This window comes from Epinephelus moara, chromosome 20 (assembly GCF_006386435.1).
Source record: "Epinephelus moara isolate mb chromosome 20, YSFRI_EMoa_1.0, whole genome shotgun sequence".
Taxonomy (NCBI): domain Eukaryota; kingdom Metazoa; phylum Chordata; class Actinopteri; order Perciformes; family Serranidae; genus Epinephelus; species Epinephelus moara.
In genome coordinates, this window is record NC_065525.1 from 9,651,070 (window position 1) to 9,671,330 (window position 20,261).

The 20,261-nt window shown below is 37.8% G+C and overlaps 2 protein-coding genes across 2 annotated transcripts in view; one reads left to right on the forward strand and one right to left on the reverse strand.

The window, feature by feature from the left end:
- The window catches only part of LOC126408262 (histone H4), a 583,921-nt gene that overhangs the window by 78,984 nt on the left and 484,676 nt on the right, over positions 1-20,261 (reverse strand). The gene's annotated exons all lie outside the window — the stretch shown is intronic.
- cpne2 (copine II) overlaps positions 1-20,261 on the forward strand; it is an 80,074-nt gene that overhangs the window by 21,093 nt on the left and 38,720 nt on the right. Inside the window, exons 3-10 of the mRNA XM_050073671.1 lie at positions 5,043-5,222; positions 5,551-5,625; positions 5,947-6,018; positions 6,624-6,707; positions 6,937-7,026; positions 7,445-7,543; positions 9,959-10,045; positions 12,814-12,873. Of these exons, the coding sequence (XP_049929628.1) occupies positions 5,043-5,222; positions 5,551-5,625; positions 5,947-6,018; positions 6,624-6,707; positions 6,937-7,026; positions 7,445-7,543; positions 9,959-10,045; positions 12,814-12,873 (747 nt within the window). The remainder of the gene's footprint in view (positions 1-5,042; positions 5,223-5,550; positions 5,626-5,946; positions 6,019-6,623; positions 6,708-6,936; positions 7,027-7,444; positions 7,544-9,958; positions 10,046-12,813; positions 12,874-20,261) is intronic.

The following is a 20,261-nucleotide window of genomic DNA, read 5'->3' on the forward strand; positions in this document are numbered from 1 at the left end:
TATATATATATATATATATGTATGTATATATATATATATATGTATGTATATGTATGTATATATATATATATATATATGTATGTATATATATATATATATGTATGTATATGTATGTATATATATATATATATATATGTATGTATATATATATATATATGTATGTATATGTATGTATATATATATATATATATATGTATGTATATATATATATATATGTATGTATATGTATGTATATATATATATATATATATGTATGTATATATATATATATATGTATGTATATGTATGTATATATATATATATATATATGTATGTATATATATATATATATGTATGTATATGTATGTATATATATATATATATATATGTATGTATATATATATATATATGTATGTATATGTATGTATATATATATATATATATATGTATGTATATATATATATATATGTATGTATATGTATGTATATATATATATATATATATGTATGTATATATATATATATATGTATGTATATGTATGTATATATATATATATATATATGTATGTATATATATATATATACACATACACATATACAAGTTAAGTAATTAAGCTGTGCAAATCTAGGCAATAACAAATGTAACGCATGTTTAAAATGAGCAATTGGAAACTATGCTAATAAAACAAAGTATTGGACTCATTAAAAAGCCAAACGGGTGTTTAATGACCAATATACGAATGCATATATAGATAAGAAAAATCCATTTCTCATCTCTCCAAATAAATAATATGAAACAAGAATAATCCTTTTTATTGTAAAATATTTTTTTCTTTATAAAGACCTTTCCAAGTACTCAAAGACACTTAACATAACACACTAAGTAAGGAAACAAGAATCTACATGCTAGCAGTTCTGTAAGGCTGTACTTAGCCAAAGTGGTGCTCTCAGATTGTTTATTGTCAGCGTAGTTACATGTTTATGATAACTAATTTGTTGATGTTGAACATTGTTGACATTGTCATTAGCATGGTATAATTACTTTATTAACCATCTCAGATTAGTATATTAAAATGCTTAACTAAACACTAACTAATGGGAGGATGATGGGAATGTCATTAGTTTTGCAGGTATTAGGTCATAAACCAATGTTTTGGACAAAGTGAAATTTTGAGCAGATAGTAGCACCAAATAAAAGGTCAGGGGATCACCACAGTAATTACAATCCATCCTGTGTATACGTCTGTGTCAAATTTCTTGGCAAACCATCCAGTAATTTTCAAAATCTTTAACTTTAAAACAAATGTTCATCAACATAGTCATGGAGCTTAAGAATAAGTCAGAATAAGTCAGAGGGACACCAAAATCTGTAGGATTCATCCACTTGGTACCATGGATGTCTGCACCAAACTTCACAGCAATCCATCCAGATATTTTGGTCCAAATCAAAGTGTTGGACCAACTGACCAATTTACTGACCAACATTACTATCATTAGTGCCATGCTTCTAGAAAGGACCATCACAAAACCCAGGTAATGGCACTTTTTTCTGTGTGAACTGGTTCAAATCAGCCTACTTATATTTAGCAACACATACCTACAAACACTGAAACCCCTCATCACCAAACACTGTAATAGAATATGACAACAAACAAAGTAAAGTGCTTTGTGTAGTGCCTGTTAATCAACAGAAGGACTGATGTAATTCAGTCCCAGATTGGTGACATTTCATGGCTGACATCTCCAGTTTATCAGTCGAATGACCATTCAAAAATGGCTTTTATATTCACCTAAATTCAGAAGTGGTGACAGGCTAGACGTATACTGACCTCGTCTAATGGTGGATAAACACACAATGCAGTGTGTTCAGTGTGAGTCAGACTGGAGAGTAGCACGGCCAGTGAGTATTAGTCATCCAACCACCTGGTTTGGAGGACCAAGAGCAAATAGCATGACTCTCACAATGCTCTTACAGACACCCACACACTCTGATCTGTCTGTGTGCCGTCCGTCCGGGCTTTTTTTGGGGGCCATCAGAACTCATCACATGTAATACCTCAAAGCTGGATCCACCTGGGAAAAGTAGTTGAGAACAAAGAACATTAACTTTAGGGTTAAAATGTTTAAAGTCCATAATAATCTTTTTTCAATTATTTTAACATTGAATCAAATGGCTCTGTAACGTGAAGGTGCCACTTACAGTCTCATGGCCTGTTATATTTAATTTAATTTATTATTTTATTTTATTTTTTTATTACCGTACCATTTGGGTCAGTGTTACTATAGTTTACTTTCATCAAACCCTGTTTTCATTACCTGCCCCGCATCAATGGCAGACAGAAAAAGTTGGCAATTAAGTTGGGAAGAGAGCAGCTAAAGACCAACATACTTTGTGTTTTGTGGTAATGTTAGCATGCTAATCCAAGGCGGTCAACATGGCAAACATTATTATCAGCATATAATTGTTGTTGTCACCGTGAACATGTTAGCATTAAAACTACAAGTGTGTACAAGTGACTGAAAAAACAGCTGCTAATTAGGGATACCCCTGACTAAGAATATTCCTGGTGGACCAATAGACGTCATTTAGGGCCATTAGCCAACTAGTCGCCCACATGTTTACAATATTAAATTAATTATTAAATTATATATTTTGGATGGGGAAACACAGTGGTTTGAGTTCAAGGTCTGAGAAAGAATAGTATTAGTAACATTGTTAATACTGTGCTATATTATAGAGAAATACAAAACCGTACTAATGAACCGTCATTAATATAGGCCTATATTTTACAAGTGCACGACACACCGAGTAAGCCGCCTGTGAATTACGCTGTCGGCAAAGCAGTAATGACTGTGCTAATTGGCTAATGGGCATGTAGCTACTTACATGTTACAACGTTATTAGCGCCAGTCTATGGCATTTTACAATGTATAAATTATAAGATTTCCTTTGCTCATATGAAGCCAAGATAAATCCCTAAGTATAAATCCCTGAAGGATAAGTCACACACAAGACTTAAAATGCTGTTTTAGTGGAGACTTTACTGTCTTCACAATTTATTGTTTCTTATCTGTGAAAAAAAGTAAATAAAAGCTTCGTTTCCACTGAGGGATATGGTGTCAGTATACAGAAACAGACAGGAGGTCTGCGTCACCGTGACGCATAGTTACAATTCTGGGGAGGTGCACGTCAGGCTACGGCGTAGGCTCTACGTCGACGTGGAGCCTAGGCCATAGCTACGGCGTCGATTCAGCGCAGAAGTATAAATCAGCTTTTAGGTTACTACACAACCTTAATAAGCACCATATAGCCTTTTTACCTGAAATCCTGATTGCAGAGCTGATCTTCTTCCAGGCACTGTTTATGTGTTGGCCTATCATCCATGGGAGCGGTGTTAAGATCTGTGTAGTCTCCTGCACTAAAATCATCAACTTTTCCGTATTTATCAGACTGAATATTTATGGAAAAAGGGAAAGTTATCTGTCAGCTGTGATTGGTTTGTAACATGACTCCTGTCTGCTGAGTGTGGCCTTTCCCTGTGTCTGTCCTTTCAAATTAAATTCCCACATGGTACGGTCATGTAGGTTTTGATTTATATTGACAAGGCACAGCTCCTAATAGAGTTTCGTGTTGTTGTTTTTTCTGTGACTAAGTGACCAATGAAATCTTACCGACTAACAACCTTTTTGGTCAACTAATGTTTGGTCAACAATTAGCCCTACTGCTAATAATGACATGCCTACCAATGCTGAAATCATTTTTTTATGTGTTAATATCATTAGGGTGTTGCATTTATTTGACATCAACCTCTTGACACTTATAAATATACATCTATGATGCTACACTTGATGTTGTTTCAGCAGCACTGGACAGCTTTTGCATTACATTACCCCACTGAGTAATGTAATGCAGTTATGTAAACATTTTATCACTTGTTGCTCTGGTATTCCATGACTGGTGATAAGCTAAGCCAAATCCAGCAGAGTGTTAAATGCAGTAGATTCCAGGCAGCCAGAGACTAAAGTGGGTTCATCTTCCTCAACTCAGCACAGAAATAACAGAGAGGTGCTGGATGTAAAGGAGTCAGAGACAAGCCTGCACTAATGTTAGAATAATGGGGTGATATAACCAGGTAACTCTGTTTTCCATGTAATCATGACACACTTGAGTATGATCACAATCAGGACAAGACTTATGGTTTACTGGTGTTCAACATAAACAAATTTGATATAAACTTGTTAGATTTTGTGAAATGGATAGTTGCTGGTGCCTTTTGCGGTGAACCTTACAATTCCACTGGGTGCACAGGTGCTTCCACAGTCCACTCGAATTGCATGTGTTTAAAGTTATTGTGGTTAGGTTTAGGAAAAGAAATATGGCAAGGACGTACTTTGAAATGACTCAAGTTCACACAGCTACAAACACGTGACTCCAGGAAAACGTTTTTGTGACCCATCCACCATCCATCCTGCCTCCTTACACGATGGGACTTCTTCCTTGATTACTCCCATCAGTGCACTGGTCACATGATTGCAGCTTATCAAAATACATGGGATATACAGTATATGAATTTGGATGCATTACTTTTCGTAGGAAAACATACAAACAGTTTGGAAGTGAAGTGAAGTGATGACATTTTATATCAGAATGGTTGAAGTTAAACTTCACTGTGACATCATAATGTTCTGCAAAACACTTTTCTGGCCATTACTCAACATCATATCTCAGGAACAGAAGGGGAAACATTTGGACAGATACTGAATTGGTGACACTAATCTTGGGTGCTGCTCACATTGAAACTGTGCTGATTGTAAAGATCTTCTGTGCTGTCAGGTTAAAGATGTGTGTGAAGCATCCGTATTTTAGAATATATAGTTTCTTTGCTGCAAAATCCATAGCCTATTTTAAGCATTGTCAACTGTCATGGCTACATATCACTTTGGACAGACACTGATCAAAACTGTAACTATGACTTGACTGGTTCTCAGAGGCAGACAAACATGAGGTGTTGATTCTAGTTTGATTTTAAAAGTCTTTATCTCTCCTTGTTTCTCGTCCTGTAGCTCAGCCGCACTGAAACAGCTGTGAACAACTTGAACCCAGTGTTTGGAGTGAAGTTTCAAGTGGACTACCACTTTGAGGAGATCCAGAAGCTTCGCTTTGCCATGTTTGATGAAGACAAGTGTGCCACACAGCTCTATGAACATGACTTCCTGGGAGAATTTGTCTGTACACTGGGAGTGGTATGGAATTATATCTCCTTTTAAGTTGGTTCTTGAATAGGATGACAAAATGTAAGTTGTCTTTAAATGTAGTGACCTAAAAAAAAATTGTTTATTCTATATGCTGTTTTATCTTTAAACTTACGGTCGCTATTCCCGGCCGTATTAAACTCAAGCCAAAAGTCTTGGTCCTGATCTGCTCACACATCCTGCTATTGATTTCTCATAGTTGGGAACACACATCCGCATTAAGTATAATAGGCTAGAATAGAGATGTTCATTGGTTTAAACTAATTTTTTTTAGTTTTGTGTTTTGTCTTAATTGTCTCCTGTCCTGTGTGTCCTCTAGATTGTGTCCAATAAGAAACTTCACAGACCGTTGATCTTAGCCAATGGGAAGCCAGCTGGCAAAGGATCCATTACGGTATGACTCAGTAGTGGCTCTCTCTGTATCTTAAACTTTTTTTCTGTCTCTCATATTGATACACACACACACACACAAACACACACTGTACTGTATTATCAAAGGTAGTCGTCCATGTGGATTCAGTCACTGTTGTTTACTATAATTGCACGTTTGCTTTTGTTGATGATGATGACAGTGGTGATGAAGAAGTTGCCAAGGCTACTGCTTTTACTGTTATTGACGACTGTTGCTGCTGTCGTTCCCGCTGATGTTGATGTGAATGTTAATAGTTGCCAGTTCTTTTGCAGCAGCTAATGTTGTGCTGTAATGTTATTTTAGATAACAGCTCAGGAGCTGTCTGACAACAGAATCATCACTTTGACCCTGAGTGGGCGTAAACTGGATAAGAAGGTAGGCAGTTAGACCCACACACACACACACACACACACACACTGTACTTTAGAGAAACACATACTACTTCAGGACTCACAAGCAAAGCCCACACAGAAAACATTTACAGTAAATGTTTTCACACCCTTCACCTTTGTCCGCCAACTAATGGGCTATCAGGTGCAAAGATAGCTGGAAATGAAAACCATGCAGGATTTTCATTTCTTTTTATAACAGGTTATTTTCAGTGTTGGACCTATGGAGTAGCTGCTGGTGTATGCAGAAGTAAAGAATGACAGCGGGTCAGAAGCAGCACAGCTTGAATTGTGATTTGAACTAATGCTGCTATGTGCCTGCTGTGCACCCTCTGGTTAAACCACCAGGATAAACACAAAGCAGTCATTGCAGGGGATCAGAGTATCTTTTAATAAATACATTAATTAAACAGAAAGAAAAGACTCCTCAGTGCAACATGATGTTTATTTATTTCTAACCACTGCAATTTAATCTACTAAAAGCATTAGTGAAATCATGTGTTGCAGTTTGCCTGAGGACAGGAGGCATTAGGATAAAACAGGAATCATCTTCAAAGAGACTTTACAACAAACTGTCTCTGTTTTGTGCAGGACTTCTTTGGGAAGTCAGACCCCTACCTGGAGTTTCACAAACAGGGAGAAGACGGCAAATGGATGCTGGTGCACAGGACGGAGGTGAGTCATCAGTGGGGATTAAAAGCACCTTTGCCTTACTGTCATTATTGTCACCCATGAGCTGTCATTGTCAGCTAAACCAGGTCTTACAGAAGGTTGTACACTGTAACTTTAACAATAGGTGTACAGCCCCGGGTGGAGGTAATTCTACTGTGGCTACAACTGCATTATATATCTGCTGCTGTGTAATTCAATGATTATGTGCCTCTTTTTGTGTCTGTGACTTCAGGTCATAAAGAACACTTTAGATCCAGCGTGGAAATCTTTTACGGTGCCGCTTATTTCTCTCTGCAATGGAGATGTGGACAGAAACATCAAGGTTAGTCATTAGAGGTTTATCTGTGTAGAATTTCTATTTTATTGAATGTTAGCAGCACAGCTTAACAATGGAAAGACGGATAGGAAGTTGCATGGTTATGGACTGGTAATAGCATAAAAGTCATTTGATCACGTTTCGTCATCAGATACTGTTTTATAATTAAAGTTTGGACTATGATATGATTTAAAAATGTGATATCACGTCCAAAAATGTCCATATAAAATGTAATCAATTATTTATCTTGATAAAAGTTTACATTCAAGAATAGAGAGCTTTTAGGATGAGCAGCATGGAAAAGGAGAAGAAAATCCAGGGAAATAACAACTTGAGTCTCAAAAATGAAGCTAACCAAACTAACCACTTGGATGCAAAACTGAAAATGTGATGACATGATGTGATGTGTTCTACACAATGGCAGGTCCTGTGTTACGACTATGATAATGATGGAGGCCACGACTTTATAGGAGAGTTTCAAACCACAGTTGCCAAGATGAGTGAAGCCCAGAACTCAGTGGAGGTAAAAGATAATTTATTTTACATCAGTGTCATTAAGTGTGTGTTTGTCATGTCAAGTTACTGTTGTTTGTCACAGGGTGACAAGGATTGGACCCAGTTGCAGAATAAGGCTGGAGATATAGTTAGTTTAGAGCACTGGTTGTGCACATCCTCAGAAAAAAATGCAACACATCCACAACATGCAATACGCACATTAACGGTAGGGGCAGTGGTTGCAGAACAAGAGTAAGGCCAGGCAGAGCAGCAGAACAGATGGGAAAAGTGGGAATAGGTGTGTAGATGGGTGGGACAGAAAGGTGAATGGAGGGGAAATGGCAGTGAAGGAGCCTGGGATATGTGGTTGGAGAGGAGGAACACAGAGACAGACCATGACAGATATCTGTATGTAACTCTGTGTCATTGCAGTAAATCCTGGATAACCTGAATGTTAGCTGTTACTTCATATGTCTTTATCTACCTCTTACCAATTATGTAGAATTAGCCTAAAACGCCTGTCCCAGGCATTCCTTCAGTAAGCTGAAATCTGTTTGCGAACCATTTGGAATACATGGAGTCTAATGTGAAATGATGCTTTAGCAGTCCGTTAATTCTGTAACTGTTTATTTGTGTGAGGCGTCAATTGCACCTGCTGTGGTGATTGTATCTTGAAATGGTTTGCATCAATTGAATCATGTGTATCTCAGTTTTTCAAAGATATGTTGAATGAGTAACCACCTAACTTAAACACAGTAAGTTAGGAACTGTGGGATCTGAGGAGGTCAATATGGGGTTTTTTTTATTCAGTATTATTTTTATTTTTTTTAATTTGATATACTTTATACATTTTTTCACTCTGTTGTCATTAACACACAGGCCCGAAATACACACACATGCACAAACAGGACCTATACATGCACAAAGTGGAGAGATGTCAGAGTGAGGGGGCTGCCCATGACAGGCGCCCCAAGCGGTTAGGGGGTTCAGTGCCTTGCTCAAGGGCACCTCAGCAGTGCCCAGAAGGTGAACTGGCACCTCTCCAGCCACCAGTCCACGCTCCATATTTGGTTTGGACGGGGACTCGAACCAAGTCCCTATGGACTGGGCTACTGCCGCCATTTTTGTTATGCAATGAAAATACACTGAAAAAAGATTAATTTGAAACGGAGAGGGAATGTGAATAGCGTGACTACAGTGCAAAAGCATGACCTGAGCACGACCTGGATTTAAACCACTGCATCATTCAGTTTGCACCTTAGCTGCTGAGTCATTTTGGAATAGAAGGTTAATGCTTTGATTTTGAAACATAAACCATTTCATCTCTAAATCCAAACAGCATTTATCTGATCTCGCACAAAATAAATGAGAATCATGCTCTGTCATCAGCCAATGGATGGCAGTTTTATTTTATGTTTTAACTGCACTGAACTGGCCATAACTCTGTCCCGTGCTGGCTAATTTACAGTTTAAATGCATTCAGGAATAAACATACACAGATTTGAATTGCTGCATTCACACATTGTGGCCACTGAGGACTGGCTGGGTCTTAAGCTCTGAGCTGCTAATGAATAAATACTATGGAGATTTATTCTTTTCACTTTTGCATTTCTGGTCTGCTAAAGATGTAAAGATGCAGGGATCAGAAAAGCATTCATTCATTAGTAGCTCTGTGCGTGTGTAACTGCGTGTGTGTATGTGCCAAAGCAGCCTCATGACTTGTTCTCCCACTGAGTCTCTTCATGTGTGGTAATGATGTGGGGACACACACACATACTCAGAAAATAACAAGATGGGGGATGGAGAGAGAGAGAGAGACAGTGTGAAAAGAAGGATGAGAAAATGAGAGGTGCTTTTGAGATGTAAAACAACCTTTAGCTGAGCCCTAGTAACACGACAAGGCATTTAGAGCTACCTGTCATATGAATCACCAGCTGACTCAAGGCATGTGAGTCTGTAGTGTGAGTTGAGTGTGTGTGCATGTCTCAAATGTCTCTTTTCATCAAACACATCACTATCTAACGTGTGTTTGTGTGACTTACAGTGTTAAAGGGAGTCCTAAGCTCTTTTTTTTTCATCTTTATGTTCAACCCATAAGTGAATTCATAAACAGTAGGCTATATTTATGTTTTCTAAACACATGTAGGTTCCAATATGAACTGTATACCGCACCACTGTAGTTTGATTTGCTTGAAATACATCTCCAAGTTTGACTGTCAAGTTGAAGTAACTGCGAGTGGAATACATGCAGATCCAAGTCACAGCCTCTGAGTCGTCTGTTCATTTCTTCCATCTCACTGCTACTCTTTACACCTGTGCTGTCATCTCGACTTTTACCATCATTTCCCCCCTACTTATAAACTTTTATTTCTCAATTTCCTCTTTCCTGTTACTGACAATTGTCATCTTTCTTTTCTCTGCAATCGTATTTCTGTATCATCAGGTGGAGTTTGACTGCATCAACCCCAAGAAACAGAAGAAGAAGAAGCATTATAAAAACTCGGGCATCATCATTGTCAAGTCATGTAAGGTGAGGATGGATGGATGGATGGAGGGGCAGATAGCGTATGTGATAGGACTCTCACTGTTGGGCTATAATTAGTGTGGCACAAAGACCTGTGGAATTACATGTAAATCACATTTTCCACATCATCTCCTTGCATCTCTCATTGTGGAGTTTTTGCATCAGCCGTAGGACAGCTTTACCCTTGTACTGCTGCAGAATCAACAGTTGCGGTATTACAATAATTAATGTGTAATTTATGATCAATAAAACAAATAGATCCACTGATAATGTCAGTATTTAAAAGCAGAGTCATAGTTTGAAGCTTTCACTTTTAGTTGTCGAACCTTTTTTTGTTGATCGACATACTGACTAAATGTTTCGGCTCTAGATTCAGTGTTAATATTAAAATTGCCTAATGTTGTTTTAAGCTACTTAAAAATGATTCTTGTCTGTTCAAGGTGAATTCCCATTTAGAATATCAGTAGGATAAGTTATATCCATCAAAATTCGGAGCTGGAGAAACAAGTATAACTTAGTTGACATTTAAAAACATCTCTGCAGGTCTTGTCAGCTCATGATGACCCATCTTACCCTAGAATCAATGATTATAAAACAGATAGCTCAAACCAAGCAGTCTCGTTGTTCTTAGCCATGGTATAATAACAGTGACAATGACATCTAATTCCCTTGCACAATTCAGTATAATTTTGCATGTGAGAGGGGGGAAAAGTTAGCGTAACAATCTAGTTAGTTAGCTAACAAACTGCTACAAAATGGAAACATTTCAGGTCAGTTTTGACCGCTGTGGTGGCCTAGATATAGAGGGATGGATTAAGTAGTGCATATCTGCGGGTGACAAATCCCCTGCTGAAACCTAAAAGATGACATGCAGAGATATCTAAGCTCTTAACATTACGTTGCATAGCAACTACCTTACACTGCACTGTGTGCAGGCAGCCAGGGACTCTCTAAAAACTTGGTCTCTCACCCAGATGGGCGTGGTTTTGCAGGATGTAGCAGTGCACGTTCTTGAGTTCTCCACTTTATACGATAACCTACGTGCCTTTGTAAGATGGCAGAACAAACATCCTAAGTAATTTTTGTTTGATGAAAATGAAAAGTTGGACTATGTTGTAAAGTATGGGCTAGTTTTATTTCTAGTGCTCAGAAAAAAAGCAAACTAGACTGAATAATACAGCACACAATATGAGATCAGTTTTTGAATGCATGTGAAGAATGAAGGCATAAAGAATATAATAGTCATGTTTTCCTATATTTTGCATATTTGGTCTCACACCTTTGTACATGGAAATTGGTGTCTGCCTTGTACTGTAAGCCCTTGCTTGGCACCTATTGAAGAAGGACATATTTATATCTGAACACAGCCCCCACCTCTGTTCATATTGGGGTTGAGGCAAAGATTAGGCTATTAAACTTAAATAAAAAAGATATGTTAAGGTTTTGCAAGGCAGTGGTTCTCAATTTTTTTCATCCCAAAGGCCCCTAAATGAATGCACATTTGATTAAAACCAAAATTCTCTAGTGGGGAACTGCAGTTGAGGAGATAACTGTGGAAGAAGTGAAACAGAAGATCAGAACATTTACTCTTATGACTCTTATCCACATTGGTCTCACAAGTGAATAAAATAGTGAAAAATATGACGATTCACCTTTTTTCTAGGATAACCCTAGAACTCCCCCTGAGGACCCCTGGGGGTTCCCGGACCCCTGGTTGAGAACCACACAATACTCTGTGTGATCCAGGATGTAAAAGCTCTGGGTGAAACACCAAGTTTTCCAAGTGCCACTAGGAGGGCCTATTTCTTTACATGAATTGGAAACCATCACACTTACTGTTAAAAGCAATAGCTCACTCCATGCTGTGATATATTGTGATTATATCACAGGTAGGGGGGTTGTCAGCCCTCCACGATCACAATATAGCACAGCCTGTCGTGAGCTATTCCTTATTTCAACCACCGTGGTTTTGATCAGCTGACACACTTCTTGCCGGGTGTCCATAACTCCCTCTGAATAACTAATTAGTGCGGCAGCTTTGAGTCCCACAGAAGACACATTAAGCTGGAACAGTGAGTCTTTAGAGGGCTATTGGAATGACATTAAAGCTGTGTGCATATGATGACAAGCTTTCATAATTGATTCTTTTCCTTCTTCCTCTTTTCATGCGCACAGTCATGACCAAGCCTTCGTACAGACACATACAGACATTTACACATACACATCCAGCACATGCACAAAACAGCTAATACAGTAATTATATTTGTTGGCTGCCGGCTGGGATTAGACTAATGACAGGAAAATCCATGCTAAATATTCATTGTAATTAGAGTAGAAATTTTGTTCAAACAAGATAATAATTGGTGCTCCACTGGTGGTACCTTAAACCAGAAAAACATGGGCTGTTTTGTCATTTTAAAACAATTATGCTTATGAAAAGAGGTAACAATGTGTTTTTACAATGTGCTGTGTTTAGTTGGGTTGTTTATTACCTAGTCTGTGGTGTTAGAATAAGTAGACAATCAATTAGTCAGACGCTGTACCCTGAAAAGAAGAATAGCAACAGTCGGTGTTACTTGTAGCAGAGTTAACCGAGTATGTGGCTGGTGAGATTTACAACGGTTACCATTTTACTGATTTGATCACATGCAGTGCTTAACATCCCTACTCTCCTTCTCTCAGAAATTACTAAAATCTTAATACTCTCCTCATATCTCGCTGGTTACAGTTAAAGGTTTTCTTTCTTTGCCCTGTTATTACTCTCCTCTCTTTAGATTACAAGAGACTACACTTTTCTGGATTACATACTGGGAGGATGCCAGCTCATGTTTACGGTGAGTATAACATTTGCATGGCTGGGTTTTTTTTGTACTTCTGCACTGATGTGGTAATGAGATACATGTTTCCGCATGCCTGGCTCTCAAAAACAGATGGAAAACATTCATATTTTTCTATTTTCATCTCCCGGGGTTACTGTGGGATCACGATCATTTACATACAGAAAGGAAAAGTGCGAGGGACAGAAGAAATGAGCAGAGCAGAGCAGGCTAATGGGGTATTGTGAGAAACTGAAATGCAGATACTTTTGTTGAATTGTGAAAGCAGGAGGGCAGAAAGGCAACAGGGGAAACAGGTAAATACCAGAAATTGATATTTTGAACAGTGAATAGAAAGTTTATGTGAGAGGAGGATATGTGGATAGAAAGAAAAAGAGGGAAAGAAAGTGAGTTGTTTACCAGAGGGAGGGAGAGGGACAGAGAATCATCACAGTGTATTTTGGTCTCTTGTTAGGAGAAACTCTTGTGTGTCCCTGGTGATGATGTCACACCTTAGAGTGTAACTGAGTGAGTGAGAAAGAGTCTGGTTTTGTAATAGCTATTCACACACACACACACACACACACACACACACACACACACACACCGAGTTGTCATATTATTATCCGGGGTGTATTTGTCCAACAAACACAACTGCCCTGACATTCCAACTCCTTCAGTGTTGCTGTAACTCACACACACTCACACACACTTTGAGTGTCTTTATTGTTATCTGGGGTATATTTGCCCAACAAATACAACTGCCCTGCTGAGTAACACACTCTCTCTCACTCACACACACACACACACACACACACACACACACACACACATTGTGAAACCACATGCATATTAACAAAAATGCACACTTAGAGCACATATAAAGTGACAGAACACACACATGCTCTGCACCAGGTATACATATGCACATAGTCAGTTTCCATTTTTTTTCTCTTCTCTATCTCAACAACAATTTCTCAGCTTTGTGAGCTAGAACCAGACTCCAGATGCAGCAGGGTACAGATAATGCAGATTCTTACATGCTTGATTTTGTGTCATTTCCCTTAAAGTGTGCCCCTCCGTGTATTCTAGTATTTGTTAAGAATCATTGCATACTTAGAGATCACCCATGAGCACAGCTTAGGTGTAGTCCTGCATATAGCCTTCCTTGGTGTTGGTACTTTGGAAGAATATGCTGTGATGTGACTGTGCAGGTGAAGCAATGCCTCTGATGTTGGAGCACTTACATCATATTCCAAGGCATCATTTAAATCAACTTGACTGTACAAAATGTTTTGCATATTGTAGCCTGTTAATTGAATTGAATTTTGAGATGGTTAGTTTTATAAATTTAGACATGCATTTTGTGAATTAAGGAGAACATAAAATGGCTGTGTGGACCCTTGCAGCTATGTAGTATAATTTGAGTTTTACTCTGTTGCATTATGGCAAATAGCACTGAAACCAGACCATCATTTTACTTGAACCAACGTAACAATGAAGCAACGTAACAATGTGACATTATATTTGAACTTTTACTCCCACTGTAAATTACCATATATATATATATATATATATATATATATATATATATTATTCAGCACAGACACTACTGTATAGCTTCATGTTAACACCATTCCACAGCTGCTGAATTGACTCATAGCTGATTGTAATTCCAAAGAAAATAATATTCTGTAGTTCCTAAATTTATTCAGTGTATCCTAATGAGTTTAATCTTTGATTTTTTTTTTGTTGTTGTTGAAAAAACAAGGACTACTTCTTGTATCCTTTTGGTCTTGTAGAAGGTAATGGTGTGATTGTGAGGAGTATTTTTCTGGCTCACAGTCTTGGTCAAGAACAAGGGAGTTGTTGTGTGGAGGTGACTACGCTTGTGTTGTTGTGCAGACATGCTGTCAGTGTCGGAGGATGTGTTCTGTGTGTCTCTGGGGGGCAGAAAGCTGCTAGATCTTCTGTGGAGTTCAGGGCATTGTTGAGGAGCACACACAGGCACACATAAACAAACAGACAATAATGAGCCTCACTGTCAGCCTGTTATTTTCACCTTATTTTATTGTTGGAAATGAGACTTTAAAGCAGAGAGCGTAGTGGTTAGTAGTGTTGCCATAGTGATGCTTTGTGCTGTTGATGACAATGTTTGCACCACGATGAATAAGCGACTGAGGGAAATATGAACAAGAGCATAAAAAAGAGCATCAAAGCAGAACGGTGTAATGTATGTTTCTCTGTATGTGTGTAGTTTATTTGTCATTTATTTGAAGGAGATTTTAGCCTGATGATATCTTCTCACTTCAAGTAGGTTTACTTTCAGTGATATTTAGTTCTGCATTGACAAAACATTTACAACCAAAGGAATTTTATTTATTTGAAATTATTTACAAAGTGACAGTTGTTTTTGGTTATTCAAATTAGCGACCAAACTAAATTCATTCGACCAATTAACAGCGACTTTCCATTTACAACTTAACAGCTGGCAGGTCAGTCAAATTTTGAATTTCTCCACATGTTGATGTGGTGTACATGGTGGTGCAGTAAGAATGATGGAAAACATTTTTCTAAAACCAAAAATATCAGAGCAAAAATGTAAGGAATGGATTAAGCTCTGTGTTCATCTGCTTTAATGCATGCTGCACACCGAGGCAGGCCTGCAGGGGCCAGGGAGCAAGTCTTTAACTAACTGGCTACATTAATTTGCAGGGCTACAGGTTAAACTAATGAAGAATTTAAAGAACAGTTCACGATTAACACATCCACTGTGTAGTATTCCCACTGTATGAAGCCACTTGTGGATGCCTTTACACTCTAGTATCCCAAGCCAATGTTACCTGGTTAGCAATACATTCACCAAAGTCATCAGATAGTCTTCATTCTTCATGTTAAATCTGCTTAACATTTCAGAGGAAAACATTACTGTATATAACTACATTTACCTGTCAGAGACATGTTACTGGTTATGCTGCATATTGAAACACCAATACTCTTAGATACTAAATTCCAATAAATTCCAAAGCACAGGTTCTTTGCCGTCTGTAACGTTATTAGTGTTGGTTAGTTAATATGGATAAGAAAAACACACCCAAGAAACACCAGTGAAATACATTTGCAGAGACTCGCTTCACTTTGTGCTGAGCCTTAAAGCCCCTCCCCCACTGCTGCACAGAACGTTGTTTGCTTGTTTTTTCAAAGTTAATTCATACTGAAAGTTTCTCATGCTAAAAAGGCAAACATCCAATATACTGTGTTAAAATAGAAATACCACAATTTGTAGAACTTGCAAACGGGTGCTAGTTGTTTTTGACAGACAGATTGATGTGAGTATTTTAATAATTTCCTCAGTGAAGACCATGCTTGTTTGTAATGAGGATAATTTCAGTGCAGTGGAAACATTTGCCTGATCTAGTGGTGGTGAGATGAGCAAATTTATGGCGGAATGGGAACTCTTAAATCCTCGCTGCTCCCTCCTAATCTTTTGCCTTTTGTCACAGACCTGCAGCTCTTTCACTGATGCGCACGTGCGCACACACACACACACACACACACACACACACACACACACACACACACACACACACACACCTAATTCTGTCTTAACACACATATTTCCTCTCTCCTGCTTACAAAATCATTTACATACACATACATACACACATGTGAGCATAAACATATAATATCCTCGTCACACTGCTTGAGTCACTTACACACTTTACAATTTACATGCAAACTCCCAAACCATGACTTTGGCACACATACACACGCACAAATCCTAACACATTATCTTCTTCATACAGACATTTTATCACACGTACCTCTGCAATCTGCACAAGATTTATACTGTAGGTGCGTGCAAACACACACACACACACACACACACACACGCGCAATATCTTCAAATATGCACCTTCGCTACTTACGCACACTGACTGATTTAGACATGCACAAGCACACATAATCTCACGCAGACGCTCAGTCACCGATGACATCTCCTCGTGCACACACTGCCACTTATATGCACATATTTTACATACACACACATACAGTGAGGAGCAGCACACTTGCAGAAACACACACAGCCACACACACACACACACACACACACACACACACACGCAGAAAGAGCTGTTTTGCGGTGTTCAATCAGACTTAGTATGGCTCTAATCCTAATCTCCAGGAAGGGAAAGTCTCTCCTCAGGGCTATGGGAGCTGGAGGAGAGAGCAACGTTTCTCTGTTACACACTCCAACACAAAGAGACAGCCTGCTACTGCTGATGGGCTGTTTGTGAAAGACTCATTTCAACTGAATTACGCCATTATTCATATCTTATGTTTGATATCATTCAAAGCTGTGTAGAGCGCAGTGCCCCCGTCCCTGTGGATTCATGGAGAAAACAAAGTTTTCATGAATGCATCTTCACAGCTCCAGACTTTGACAGGCGATATCAGTTCAGACACTTTTTTTTTTTTTCAATTTCCCCCTGCTCTGTAGTGTATAACACTGTTTAGATAGTATATGTCATTTTCACAACAAATCTCAGGGCCTTATCATTTTACCCAGTGAAGTGGGGCCATGCGACATCTGTAAAATATTAGACCGTGACATGTTTCTCAACGGAAAACTTCGCTCCCGAAATTACCATTTGTATGTAAGTTTCACTTTCAGTCCCTGTTGGAAAGGGCTGAGGATATGGTAATGCAATATGTTTGGGAAATACCAAGCATACAACTGGACAAATGAGATTTAGATTATGCAGAACAAGTTGTGTAAGAGTTTGAAAACGGATGTTTTGATATAATCTTGCTGTTAAATTTGCTCCTTAATGACTCCAATTTATCAACAATGTTTGCTGTTATTGAATACTTTCTGAAAAAAAAAAGAAAAAAAAATCTTCACAAATTCAAATTCAATGTGACACATGGTGAGTACTTGATATATAAATGGTCATTTGGGGTGAAGTATTTCTTGAATTCCCAAAGCCTGAAGGTATCTGATGGTACTTGGAATTTCTGTTAAAACTACAAAATTACATTACAAATTGGAGGTTTGAAAGCTGCTATTGGGCTGCATAACATATCCTCATACAACAGTTCGTATGATATCCTATGAATTTGTGCCTCACAAATGATGCTTTGTACTTAATATAAAGCTATGCACTTAACGTTAAGTTAGGGAGTTAAGTTTAGGCAAATAAAGTTACTGTGGTTAGGTTTTGGAAAAGACACATGCTGGTGATGTACCTCAAAATGACTCAAAGGTCCTCGGTTCCAAATACTGGTCTTCTGGGAGAAAGTCCCATGTCTTGTGACCAATCCAACCTGCCTCTTTAGGAGATTGCTTCCCTCTTTATTCTTTTCTCCCATCAGTGCACTGGTTACAATCACAGCCTTGCCATATATGTGGGTTGTGCATGCATTACTGGCTCATAGTTAAATAGGATATGCATGACTTTTGGTGTATAAGTTTTTGTAGAAAAACATAGAAACAGTGCATGAGAACAGCTCAAGCTGCAAGATAGGAATTGTAGGATCCAGTGTTTGTGGAACTTAACCCATAGTAGGAAATAATAGTAAGGATATCTCAGCCTCAGCTAAATGATTGTGATTATTTTGTTTTTAATCTGTTTCTTGTGAGTAACTGATTTTTACTCATTAATTGGTTGCAATTAATTCTACTTTATGTGTTTGATCAGTGCTAAGACACTGTCATTGAGCAAATTTTCTACAGATGTTTAACCTTAAAAGCCTACCATGTGTATGTGTAATTGCTAAATTTCATTAACAGTAGCTTAACATCAATAAAAAACTGCACAGTAGAATCAACTGCAGTTAATTAATGAATAAGAAGAACATTATTTATGTTATGACATGATGATGTTGTTGTACTGACTAAAGTAGCGCTGTGGAAATGTTCAATGAATAGCTCGAACCACACTGGACTTTTGATCCTGGTACGGGTGTCAGTACATTGAGTCATAGAGTTTTAAAAACCAATAAATACTTTGTTATATAAGCTCAGCACAAAGATTTTGATTTTGTAGCTGTTTGATTGTTTTGATCTGTTGAATCTGTATCAACACCACAGTAAAACAGCAGCAGATAAAAAAAAATAGGAAGACATTTTACTCAGTTAAAATCCAATATACTTCAATTACTGAAAATATTTGAATAATCCAGCCTTTTCCCCTATAAAGTCAAAAGAATGTTGATATTGGATGTATCAGAAAGATGTTCGCTGACAATATATTTCAGTTTGTTTTCTGTCAAAATATGCAATGTTGCAACACAGTATCCAGGCAAAGTGACTACCAAAATACTTCTTTTTTAATTAGCTTTTTTATTAGCATTTAACCAAAATCGCGATCTTTCCATAACCTTAATCAGAGTGCTTTTGTTGCCCTAATTAACCTAAAACCTAAGAATCTGGAAGCAAATTTGCAACCCATTCTCATTCTGAAGTCACTTGGTCGGTGATTTCCACGTCAGACACAGATGAAAAAAGGCATCCTATTGTGGCGGTATAATGCACCGTGGGCAGCATCAGTTTGAAACGCTGCCAGACAACAATGTCAGAAGTTAGAAGGTTCCTATACAGTGGGTGGGAAGGGTGGCAGATGGGTCAAACAACCTTCAGCTTTCACCCAGGAGACTGCTGTTCATGTCCAGTATGAATGTAGAGCCAAACCATGATGCTTTTTTCTAAATCTAACTGTCAAGTGTATTTAAAACGCCATGGCTTCCCACACTTGGAAAAAGGAAGGTCTTGACCAGACACAGGATTTCACTCATTCTTCAGTTTATTTAACCAGTAACAAGGAAGGTGGAAAAACCTTTAAACACAAAAGAATATAACCAATTACATTTAATTAGGTAAAGGTAAGTATATTTTAAACATACATTAACTATTATTTCACTAAATCAACCAAGGTAAGTAATGTGGAAAATTAGGCATTGAATAAACAGAAATCTAGTTCAACTTTTAGAACTATTTACTTTTAAATTAACCCATTTTACTTACATTTTATACAGATTTATATTTCTTTTTTAAAGATTATTTTTATTGGCTTTTTGCCTTTATTGACAGGACAGAGGGTGAAATGGGGAGACAGAGAGAGAGTGGGGACTGACATGCAGCAAAGGGCCGCGAGCCAGATTTGAACCTGCAGCCGCTGCAGCGAGGCAATGCCTCTATACATGGGGCGCTGGCACTATCCACTATGCTACCGACACCCCACAGATTTATATTTCATACAGACTTTAGATATGACATGTATTTCTATCACAATTTTAAACTAAACACTCATTTTTTAACTTAAATGAAATCAAGTATCTTAAACTGATTTTATTGTAGATTTTGACATAACCATTTTTGAACAGAAATGAAATATTTTTTACTT